This window comes from Oncorhynchus keta, chromosome 24 (assembly GCF_023373465.1).
Source record: "Oncorhynchus keta strain PuntledgeMale-10-30-2019 chromosome 24, Oket_V2, whole genome shotgun sequence".
In the NCBI taxonomy this organism is placed as follows: domain Eukaryota; kingdom Metazoa; phylum Chordata; class Actinopteri; order Salmoniformes; family Salmonidae; genus Oncorhynchus; species Oncorhynchus keta.
The window spans coordinates 35359965-35372062 of NC_068444.1; the positions used below are offsets into that span (position 1 = coordinate 35359965).

Consider the following 12098-nt stretch of genomic DNA (forward strand, 5'->3'; position numbering starts at 1 on the left):
AATACTTTACGAATGCATTGTATAGGACTATGTGATGGTGTCTTGTGAAAGACTCACGTATGGCCTTGGGTCAATTGAGGTCGTTTGACTAAGTATGGGTTGTAACTATAGCGGAACCCTTTTTTGGTGCCATATAGAACCTTTTTTTTTAGTGGTTATTTATAGCACCATACAGGTTCCATTTAGAACTTTATGAGCATGGTTATTTATAGAACCTTTAAAATAAAATCCATATAGCATCAAAAAGGGTTCTGCTAAGAACCCTTATTTGGCACTATATAGAACCATTTGTTTTTAGTTTGTACCAAGACCCTTTTTCATCCTAAGAACAGTTTTTGGAAGAAAGGGTTATTTGATGATTCTTGGAAAGGCAAGAAGGATTATTTGGAAGGCAAGAAAGGGTTCTACATAACCTTTGGAATCAGTTTTTTTTTAAATTGTAGATATTTTTTTATAGTGCTTAAGCATTAGTGTTAAACTCTTGATATTAAAGTTTAAACATTGAGGCAAAGTATTCTGATAAGTTTAAAATTATAGGTAGTTTAAAAACATTCACACATCCATGTTATGGGTATATATCTGGTATTATGTTAATAATTTTACAGTACTGGCATAGTTGATATCTTTGTCATGATGTCTGTCTTTAAATATTTACTGTAATTTTATTGAGCAGAGAGTAGGAGAATAGGAGTCAGTGAAGTGACCCAGCAGTGTAATAATTTAGCACAAACAACTACCTCTCCCCCTACTGTATTTATTTAGCTCCTTTGCAAGAAATGATTTCTCTCTACTTTGCACATTCTTCCACTGCAAATCTACCATTCCAGTGTTTTACTTCCTATATTGTATTTATTTCTCCACCATGGCCTTTGCCTTTACCTCCCTTATCTCACCTCACCTGTTCACATTGTATATAGACTTATTTTTCTACTGTATTATTGACTGTATGTTTGTTTTACTCCATGTGTAACTCTGTGTTGTGTCGAACTGCTTTGCTTTATATTGGCCAGGTCGCAATTGTAAATGAGAACTTGTTCTCAACTTGCCTACCTGGTTAAATAAAGGTGAAATAAATAAGTGTATTTTTTGGTAGACAACAAATTGGCCAGTGTTACCAACAGTTTATGAGTGTAACATGTCTAGTGTTGTTTCAGGAGTTAATTTAACACTCAGGTGACTGCGTGGTGTTAGAGAACCCCAGTGTTGGTGTAAATAACCAGAGTTGAGTGTAACACATTTTTACTCTGAATTAGGCATGTAAATTCTGGTACATTTTGCTGCAGTCTAACTGACACTTATTAACCGGTCAACAAACAAAGTTTTCCAAACAGTAAAATGACGTGATCAACAGAGATCTGTATATGATGACGAGATGCTAATGTTTCCACACTAACAATGGGAGTCGTCACAAGGCGAAGGCAGGCGACAAGTTTAGGCCCAAAATAAGCCCATAGAAACGCATTGGTCTTATTTTGGCGGGAATGAAACCTCTTGCTTTGCCTCTTCCTCTCTGATACTATGCATGCATACAAGGAACAGACATTTTTCCATTAAGAGCTTATTGGAAACATGCAACAATCTTACTCAAAAGGCTATAGCCTATTATTGAACATGCAACTCCTGTAATGAAGCAGCAATTTAAAACGCACTTTAACCATTTGCGAAAATGCAATTCGAGTTATACACGGTTCTAAACAGCACACCTAATGCGAGCAGTTGTGAGAGAAAAATCTCTGTTAGAAACTTCTAAAGACGGGGAATCGAAGAGCAGCAACTAGGATGTGTTGCTGATATGACAAGGATTGTGCCTTTGGCTTCTGGACAACGAAAGAAAGTTGATATGAAAACCAATAGAAAAGGAGAGAAATGCTGGTTAATGGCTGGAGGAAGTCTTGATAAAATAATTGCCTCCACATTTCTATGGTTGGATTTTGGCAAGGCTACTCTGAAGCAAAGACATGCACCATTATTTGAAGTAAAGTCAACTGTTCACGTTTCAAACAATTATACTGCCTCTAGCTCACATTGTAAAGTGGTGGTTGACTCGCTGATAGTAAACAGTAGGCAGACTATAGCCTACACACCCATATGGCGAATGGGAGGCGCGCCTTAATTACGAGCGAAGAATGAGAAATAAAAATAGCTCCTTTTAAAAATGGTGGCCACCAACGTTAACGCACGATTGCATTTAGAATTGTTACTGGTTGCGCAATGACTAGGCTTATAAAAGCCGGTTTCAAAAATACACAAGCAGCAATTTTATTCCACAAAATTATGCAAATGAACCTATAGACTGATAAGCATGACAGGTCAAATGTGTTTTAAGCGACTAATGGATTAACGGGTAACATCCAAACTCTGAATTGAGTAATACACTCAAAACCACATGCATTATCATATTACCCAGCATGCTCTATTGCAGGTTGATCTTTTTTTGTTTGCATGTACATTGATTGGTTGGTTGAGTCATCTTATGAAACACAAAGATCAATAACAGATTTTTTTAAATCCAATCTTTTAGCAGTTTTATTTATTAAACCCGTTACTGAGACAGTTGTTCCAGTTTAGATGATTTAGGTAGTCTCAGTAATCAATCTGCCCTCTCTGGCAGTCATTCTGAATGCAGGTTGCGGGTGATTAAAGGTAGTCAGCAAAACATTATCGCGATGTGCAAGATGCAAGACTTCGCTCTCACAGTCAAACACAGTATCTGAGCAAGTGGAGAAGATTAGCATCGCGCTCCAACGCTTTCAGTCGTTGCAGAAATTGGCCCACAATGTTGGCTTACTTTGTGCATCTACATCATATCGCTGACTCTACATTTAAAAAGTTCCACATGTTGGATATCCTTACTTTGGCTGGATTCCAATTTGGAATTACACATCACTTTGCAAGCCAGCATGACGTGACTTGCAGGTCTGATGTGGCCTATAAACCAGGAGCTTCAGACCACTGTGTTAGGGTATAACTAGGCCTTCAAAGAACAGTCTTATATTATATGTAATGTCATAAAGACTTTACCAAGTACCAAAAATATGTTATCTTATGAGGAAGTCAAAGAACCCTATATGGTTATACTTTTAGCACCTTTAAGAGTGTAGAGGGGCCTCCCGGGTGGCGCAGTGGTTGTGCCACCAGAGACTCTGGGTTCGCGCCCAGGCTCTGTCGTAACCTGCCGCGACCGGGAGGTCCGTGGGGCAACGCACAATTGGCCTGGCGTCGTCCGGGAGGGTTTGGCCGGTAGGGATATCCTTGGCTCATCGCGCACCAGCGACTCCTGTGGCGGGCCGGGCGCAGTGCGCGCCAACCAAGGTTGCCAGGTGCACAGTGTTTCCTCCGACACATTGGTGCGGCTGGCTTTCGGGTTGGATGCGCGCTGTGTTAAGAAGAAGTGCGGCTTGGTTGGGTTGTGTATCGGAGGACGCATGACTTTAAACCTTCGTCTCTCCCGAGCCCGTACGGGAGTTGTAGCGATGAGACAAGATAGTAGCTACTGAAACAATTGGATACCACGAAATTGGGGAGAAAAAGGGGTCAAATTCAAAAATAAAATAAAAAGAGTAGAGAGATAGACGACGACAAACCTATGTTGGAGTGTTTGAGAAGACGGCAGATGCGAGCCTCTCGATCCAGCTTCTGGTGATCTGAGGAGAAGACCAAAAAATTAAAAGTTAGGGAATCTTATTTGGAGACTATTTCAGTTCTACTATTTACTCAATCGTCCAATCAAAATTAATTTAAGAACATTTGTGTTTGAAAAAAACATCATGTACATTTGCAATTAACAAAAATTACAAAGGGAATCATATTGATCGTGTTACTTTTCTTTTCTATATATATCATTACACACACGACTGTATAAGGTGTGAATGTTTGTGGAGGTGACTCGCAGCTCCAGCTGTGGAACATTGCTATGCCAGCACTTTGTCTAGCAGGGGACACATGATGAAATTGTAACACACACACACACACACACACACCCGCCCCTCGTCGTCACTGTTAGCAAGGAGGTTGCGAGAGGTTAGAGGTGAATCTGGGGTAAACCTAGCAACGGCATAGAGAGTGAGTCAGAAGTGTGACTGCTACAGGGCTCCAAAACAGAGGGAGAGCATGCACACAGACAGCACTTATTTGCATTAATTAAATCTGAGTATTTGATACTGCAACACTGAATATCTTAAACTCAAGAACTGGCAATTTCCTCTAAAACCCTGTCTAACAAACAAACACACATTAGACCCACGCACAGACACTGCAATGCACACCCATCCTTCCTTCTCTTCACATTATACATTTCAGCCAAACAAATGCGGCACTCGTATACTGCTGCTAACCAGCCTTACAGCCGAACACACAGTTCCCCCACCCCCCCATGCCTCCCTCTACTATTCCTTAAGACTTCCACCTCCCCCATCACGGCTCTGCCTTCTTCCATTCCTGATTGCCTCTCTCCCCTTCCATCTTTCCCACTACCCCTCTCCTTTTTCTCCTCCCCATGTAGGCTCTGCAAAGGGAAAAGTACAGAAACTTGTCTCATTTCACTACTGGTGCATAGAGAGCGAGAAATAATTATATGAACTTACCATTTGTGAAAAGAGGTAGGGCTGAGCGTAATTGCCAAAATATCATCACTGAGTTTCTCATTTTTTACGGTATTTGGCGTTTCTGAATAATAACAGTTCAAATATGCTTTATGGGTAGTGCATGGTAACAAATTCATTCTAAGTGGTTAATGGGCTTTCTCCATTCTGACTTCATTATACTGTTCAACCAAAAACAAATAGGACAAAACTGACAGTGAAGTACTCCTATTTGTAGAACAATGCATAGGAATCAAAATCCTCTTTTGTAGACAACTTAAACTCTGGTACAAACTCGGGTACTGAACCAATGGTTTTTTAGTTTGTTCAATTCCAGCATTCACTTCAAGCATTTCAATAAATGTCTTAATTTGCTGCACTAATTTGGTAACATTTACACACCGTCAGGTTCTTCTTTTGTCTTTGTATGCCTCTATTTGACAGAATAAATATTCTCCTCAGAAGGCATTTTTGCTTCAACTTCACTTCTTACTTACGCCACTAGGGGTAGTCAGACAATTTTCTGGGATCCATTTGGCAAGCTTGCCCTCCAGAAGTTGTTAACTTGTGTTAGCTAGCAGCCCTCAGTTGTAAGCAGTTTTTTTTATTTTATTCTAACTGGCGACAATCTTCTGTCCTCTTTTAGTCATTAGTGAATTATTTAATGTAACATATGAAACATTAAAAAACTATTGTAGACAGTAAAGTAAAACTCCAATCTGGTCTGTGAATGAATGAATAGCGGGATATAGTTTACAGTTTACCACCCAGCCCTAGAAAAAAGGATCACAACTTCCCATTGCATGTGTGGTGCGTGTTCAGCATGGCATACTACAGCTTTTGCTGATTCTTTCGATTATTTCTTGATGTGTGCATGTCTGTGTATGGGCGTGCACAATGCATGTGTGTATGGCGGTAGTAGATGGGACAGAGAGTGCTGCAGGGTTAACTCATTACTGGCACTTCCTGCTGTTCTCTAATTGGCCATCTGCTCCACCGGGAGGCGGGCCTATAGCCATATTACATCAGGGAGAGAAGGAGAGGCAAAACACACACAACTAGCCCGCCTCAGATTATGATGGTGTTTAGCGGAGCTTTAAGAGACTTATTACCCATGGGGCAGCGCGCTAGGTCAAACAGGCCCAATGGTGCTAAAAACGACACTTAAATCCTTAAATCCTACCAGGCACACTGCCACCGGTGTACACACATTACGTATAGACGGGTTGCCTGACGTCACAAAAACGATGTACGCGCAACACAAAGGCACTAGGCTGTGTGTTATGAATCTGGACGGTCAGATAGCTAGCAACGATGGCAAGAAGCTGACGTGGTGAATCTTGGGTAGCTCGACGTATCTTGTTATTGATGACATGTCTTGTTTTGACTCATGTCACATCTACGCTAATATGGCTCATATTCACTAGCTAGCTGACCAAGAACTGTAATGATGTATTTGAGAGACAAGGGCTCATTGTGAAAGTGTATTCACGTTTCCAATATTCAATGAGAGGAAATAGTTGACATGTTGTCAACAATCCTTTGATTCTAAGCCTACCCCATCTGTTTTCCCCCAAGGGTTGCGCACGCATCGTTTTGTTGCTAAACAACCCACCCATCTATGGCTATTCCTCTAATCTCTCAAATTTTCCCCTTCTCACTATTCCTCCTCCTCCCTACACTCTCTGTCTGCATCTCCCTCCACCTTTCCTCTCCGTCTCTAGACATAGATCACTGCAAGACAGTCTGAGTCCCTTCCATCCTGACACACACACACACATTTAAATTCTGTACAAAGCTTATCATTTGACTGCTACCATGACAAGATTGTTTCAGAATACCAAATACCTTCCCTAATGTGACACTATTAACACACACGCAGGCACAGAGAACGAAGGGGCTAACAGGGAGGTGTGTATGATCCGTGGGGTTCTTAGACTAAATATATATCTCATCAGGGGCTAACTGGATTAGCCTCGATACTGACCAATCCGCTAGCTACTGACGGGTGGGAGGAAGTGAGAGAGAGCAGGAGGGGTATCGAGCAAAAAGCCAGGACTGCTCAAACTGAACAGAAAAAAAAAGAACGGGCGAGCGAGCAAGAATGCGTGCTGACTGCAGAGGAGGGCAGCTCTGAGCTGAGGCAGCACACAGTCCCCAGACACACTGTCTGTGTGAGTGAGTGAGTGAGTGAGTGAGTGAGTGAGTGAGTGAGTGAGTGAGTGTGAGTGAGTGAGGTCTGTATGCTTAGAAAAGTCGTGACCCCGTATGCCTACAGCCCACAGTGGAGCTCGGCCTCCTTGGTAAACATAGTTCCCACATAACCTACCACCCCCTCCCTCCCCCCACACAATCTCAGAAGCAAAATCTTGAGTATGCAGAATATTTTATCAAAGTTAGAATGTATGATAACATTTGTCACAAGAGATTACACAAACATGACACATTAGCTACTCATGGTCAACTGAAGACATCTGACAGTCACCAATTTGTACAGCAGATCACTGACAGCTCACAGGGATGAACATCGCACCCCTCCCCACAAATCTACCACTGACCGCTGTTTGTATGTGTGTGTGTGTGTGTGTTACCTCTGGCTGAGAGTTTCTTGGTGTTGATAATTTTGGCAGCAAACTCCTGACCTGATGACTTCTTCACACATCTGCGGACCACTGAAAACGCTCCCCTGAAAACAAGGCAAGCAATGATCAGTTCTGGGTCGGGGGGGGTTGACATTTAGTATACTAACGCCCAGGCAAACACACAAACAAACACACAGGGGGGTTGGCCATCAACACTGATACACAGCATGGGGCCATAAAAATGAAGTTGACAGTGTACTGCAGGGCTCTCCAACCATGTTCCTGGAGAGCTACCATTCTGTATTTTCACACCAATCCTAATCTAGCACAACAGATTCTAATAATTAGCTAGTTCATAAGCTGAACCAGGTTAGTTACAACTGGGGTTGGAACGAAAACATACAGGAAGGTAGCTCTCCAGGAACAGGTTTGGACACCGATTGCAGAGCTCTCTCTCAAATACAGGTCTACAACACTGCTGGTTGTTCCTTCCCCTCTAATCAGGTACTGATCCAGATCTACGACACAGAGGTCACGTTCAGTCGGCACAAGAACATTTTCCAAAAATAGATTGAACTGAAAAGGTAGGCTACTATCGGATCTACTCCAATAAGAAAATACATTTGTTTCCCATTGCAAAAAGTTTGATACTTTGTTCCCTAATGAACACGTCCCTGGTGATTAATGGAATTAGATTGGTCAATTAATCAACTAACTACTAGGTAGGCCTAGTAGTAGTGCAGACCAGGATGAGATTGGCTGTAGTGTACACTAAAGTCTAGACACCAGTACTAGCGTATGTACAGTACCAGTCAAAGGTTTGGACACCTACTCATTCAAGTTTTTTTTTTTTAAATGTACAATTTTCTACATTGTAGAATAATAGAAGCCATCAACTATGAAATTGCACATTAGGAATCATGTAGTTACCAAAAAAAAAAGTGTTAAATCCAATCATATTTTATAATGGAAATTCATCAAAAGTAGCCACCCTTTGCACACTCTTGGCATTCTCTCAACCAGCTTTTATTTTTTATTTTTTCACCTTTATTTAACCAGGTAGGCCAGTTGAGAACAACTGCGAACTGGCCAAGATAAAGTAAAGCAGTGCGACATAAACAACAGAGTTACACATGGAATAAACAAATGTACAGTCAATAACTCAATAGAAAGGTCTACATACAGTGTGTGCAAATTAAGTAAGATTAGGGCGGTAAGGCAATAGGCCGAAGTGGCGAAATAATTACAATTTAGCAATTAAAACACTGGAGTGATAGATGTGCAGAAGATGAATGTGCACGAGGTAGTCACCTGGAATGCATTTCAATTAACAGGTGTACCTTGTTAAGTCCATATTATGGCAAGAACAGCTCAAATAAGCAAAGAGAAATGAACAGTCCATCATTACTTTAAGATATGAAGTTCAATCAAGACGGAAAATTAAAAACTTTGAAACTTTCTTCAAGTGCAGTCGCAAAAACCATCAAGCGCTATGATGAAACTGGCTCTCATGAGGACCACCAAAGGAAAGGAAGAACCTGAGGTACCTCTGCTGCAGAGGATAAGTTCATTAGTTAACCGTACCTCAGAAATTTCAGCCCAAATAAATGCTTCAGAGTTCAAGTAACAGACATCTCAATATCAACTGTTCAGAGGAGACTGCGTGAATCAGGTCTTCATGGTCGAATTGCTACAAAGAAACCACTACTAAAGGACATCAATAAGAAGAAGAGACTTGCTTGGGTCAAGGCCAAGAAACATGAGCAATGAACATTACACCGATGGAAATCTGTCTTCAGATTTTTGGTTCCAACCACAATGTCTGTGAGACGCAGAGTCGGTGAACGGATGATCTCTGCATGCGTGGTTCCCACCGTGAAGCACATGATGGTGTGGGGGTGCTTTGCTGGTGACACTGTCAGTGATTTTTTTTAAATTCAAGGCACACTTAACCAGCATGTCTACAGCAATACGCCAACCCATCTGGTTTGCACTTAGTGTGACCATCACTTGTTTTTCAACAGGATAATGACACCTCCAGGCTATGTAAGGGATATATAACCAAGAAAGAGTGAAGATGATGTTTCAGATGACCTGTCCTCCACAACGACCTGACCTCAACCCAATTGAGATGGTTTGGGATGAGTTGGACCACAGAGGGAAGGAGAAGCATTTGTGGGAACACCTTCAAGACGGTTGGAAAAGCATTCCTCATTAAGCTGTTTGAGAGAATGCCAAGAGCGTGCAAAGCTGTCATCGAAGGGTACTTTGAAGAATCTCAAATATAAAATATTTTGATTTGTTTAACACTTTTGGTTACCACATGAGTCATGGGTTATTTCATAGTTGACATCTTTACTATTACTCTACAATGTAGAGAATCATTTAAATAATGTTTTTTTAACTTGAAAGAGTAGGTGTCTCCTAACTTGACTGGTACTGTACAACAGAGCAAGGATGGCCAACTTTCTCCTGGAGTGCTACTGGGTGAGCATGCTTTTGCTCCAACCCTGCTCTATTACACAGCAGCTCAGTCTTTAGGATTAGGATACAAGCTAGTTAAAAATGTAGCAGGTGTTTTGAGCAGAGCTGGAACCAGGTTAAACCCTGCAGACCCAAACCAGTAGCCCTCCAGGAGGGTTGGCCACACCTAAATTAGAGGACAAACAGAAGCAGGTTTAACTACTCTCCCAGCTCTCACTTGAAACAGCCACTCTGTAGCCCAACATCTACCTGTGTTAGTGCTACAGTATATGGGTAGCTCAGTTAGTACAGCATGATGAACATAACACCAGATGTGGGTTTGATTCCCACTAGGGACACCGATAAGAAATGTATATGCGCAGTACCTGTAGATCAAATCTATTAAGTGGCATATGTTTATAGCTATATTATAATAGTATGTACCAAGAGGTCTGGGGCTTTATGGCAGTGTGGCCAACTATGGTTGTTCTTCCTAGATGACTAGACTGTTTATGTTGATCATGATAAGAGTAGCAACTGTTCTACATACACTGCTATCTGAACGTTCCACAACGTTGAACTACTCAACGCGGCCCAGGTGTGTGAACTGATAAACCAATCATGGATCAATAGAATACCAGAGAGACGCCCAGACACTGCGACTATAGCCAGGGACTGGGGCTAAAGAGATAGGAATACAAAACAACCATCATCAGAGTCGAGAGGATCGAGCCACCGACAGATGCCCATAATAATAATAATAATAATAATAATAATAATAATAAAACGTCCCGGTTCTCTCAGAAAAAAAGCCATCGAGATTCAGAGAAACCGCATCACGCTCACCCTTGCACTTTTAAACCACAGCGACAGAGTGTGTTAGGAGGCTTATAATGCTACTTATGGCATTTATATTTACGGCTGCTGTATGAAGGGGTGCAGGGTTTTACATAATGTGCCAACAATATCGCTTTCGGAGGAGTCCGTGTGGGTTATAACTATAGATCTATGTTCGACACATCAGCTGCAGACTTATACACAGCTAGTTAAAACCGCAGTTTAGACAAATCACCTAATATTGTACAGCCAGACAGCTTGTAATCATACATGTTAACATTCAGCACAGTCAAACAGGCTGCTAATGCAACGTGCCGTGCCAGCAAATGTCAGTGTTTTCGCTCAAACGCTTCCTGCCTGGCAATTTTCAGCAGACCAAAAGACAAGGCGTTGACACACCAACGTTACATTGTTAGCTAGCTGTGCTATCGCATATACACACAAAGTGCATTAAATACATACATTGTAAACTCTGTCCCTAACCTACGACACGCAAGCTAGCTGCCTTCTGTCAACAACCAGCAAAACACAATAGGGTCAAGCTATCGCAGCTAGCTTGCTGGCTAAAGAAGGAGAAAGTTAGCATACGGGGGTGAGGAGAAGGAAAGCCAGAGAGCAAGGCACTGTGCATTAGCAAGCTAACGTTAGCAAACGGCGACAGTCGCTTACTTCCCAAGCTCCTCGTAGAGTTGGTATTCATCTGTAAAGCGTGTGGATGTAACGATAGTAGTAGCCATGGCTGAGCGGGGGGGAAGGGTCTCCAAGCCTCGGTCAGGGTACGGCAGGCTGGGTCTAGGGGAGGACTGTCACCCTCCTGTACTAGCTACCGCACTGACAGGCTGGAAGAGAGAGAGCGAGAAGGGAGGGGTTGCCAGAGACAGAACCACGCGAGATGTGAGCAGGGTTTTTGAGCGGAGTCATGTAAATCAGAGTGGGGCAGTATTCGGTGATTCAGCGGTTCGCGAGCTCTAACAAAACGCTTGAAGACTTAACAACCCCTCCCCTCCCGCCTTGATTTGGGTGCAACCCAATATATGGAAGGTGTTCTTAATATTTCGTACACTCAGTACAACATTTGAAGGATTCAAATGTTTAAAAAATCTATACATCCTTAAAAATGAACACAAAACATCACAAACCGATAAACACAAAAATACAGTTTTACATTCAAAGAACCAACATTTGAAAAGTTTAAGAGTATCAACAACATTATCTTTCTTACTGACCTTATTATTCAATGTGGCAAAGTAATTGAATTCAAACCTTTAAAAATATTGACTGGTAGTGTTCTTAATTTTATTTTATAGATGTAATATTTAGCAAGAAGTAAACAAATGAATTACATGCTGTTCGTTAGTGAAGAATCTTGGATTATCAAACATAAAAAGAACATCATAAACTTGCAGATGGATGTCTTTACCAAATATTTTTCCCAAGTCCAGGTGAATGTCTACCCATAAAATAACATGCACTGTAAATCCTTTCCTGTTCTTGTTACAGTAACTTATAGGCAGCCAGTTGCCTGTAAATTACTGTGAAATAGGTACAGTATGTTAGGTACTCTATTTTATGGTGTCCAATACTCACTAATATTTTGTATTGTTGTTTTCACAGTAACTTACAGGCAGGCAACTGG

The 12098-nt window shown here is 41.6% G+C and overlaps 1 protein-coding gene across 10 annotated transcripts in view; it reads right to left on the reverse strand.

Annotated features, from left to right (window-relative positions):
- Positions 1-11372, reverse strand: part of LOC118357440 (calcium/calmodulin-dependent protein kinase type II subunit gamma-like) — a 39365-nt gene extending 27993 nt beyond the window's left edge. For 3 of the 10 annotated variants that reach the window (XM_035734535.2, XM_052478200.1, XM_052478199.1), the window contains exons 1-3: positions 11132-11372; positions 7172-7266; positions 3585-3644 (exon numbers count right to left, since the gene is read on the reverse strand). In XM_035734535.2, the coding sequence (XP_035590428.1) occupies positions 3585-3644; positions 7172-7266; positions 11132-11199 (223 nt within the window). In that variant the 5' untranslated portion in view covers positions 11200-11372. The remainder of the gene's footprint in view (positions 1-3584; positions 3645-7171; positions 7267-11131) is intronic. The other 7 variants (XM_035734533.2, XM_052478203.1, XM_035734539.2 and 4 more) reach the window with 7 other exon arrangements.
- Between the last annotated feature and the right edge of the window lie 726 nt (positions 11373-12098).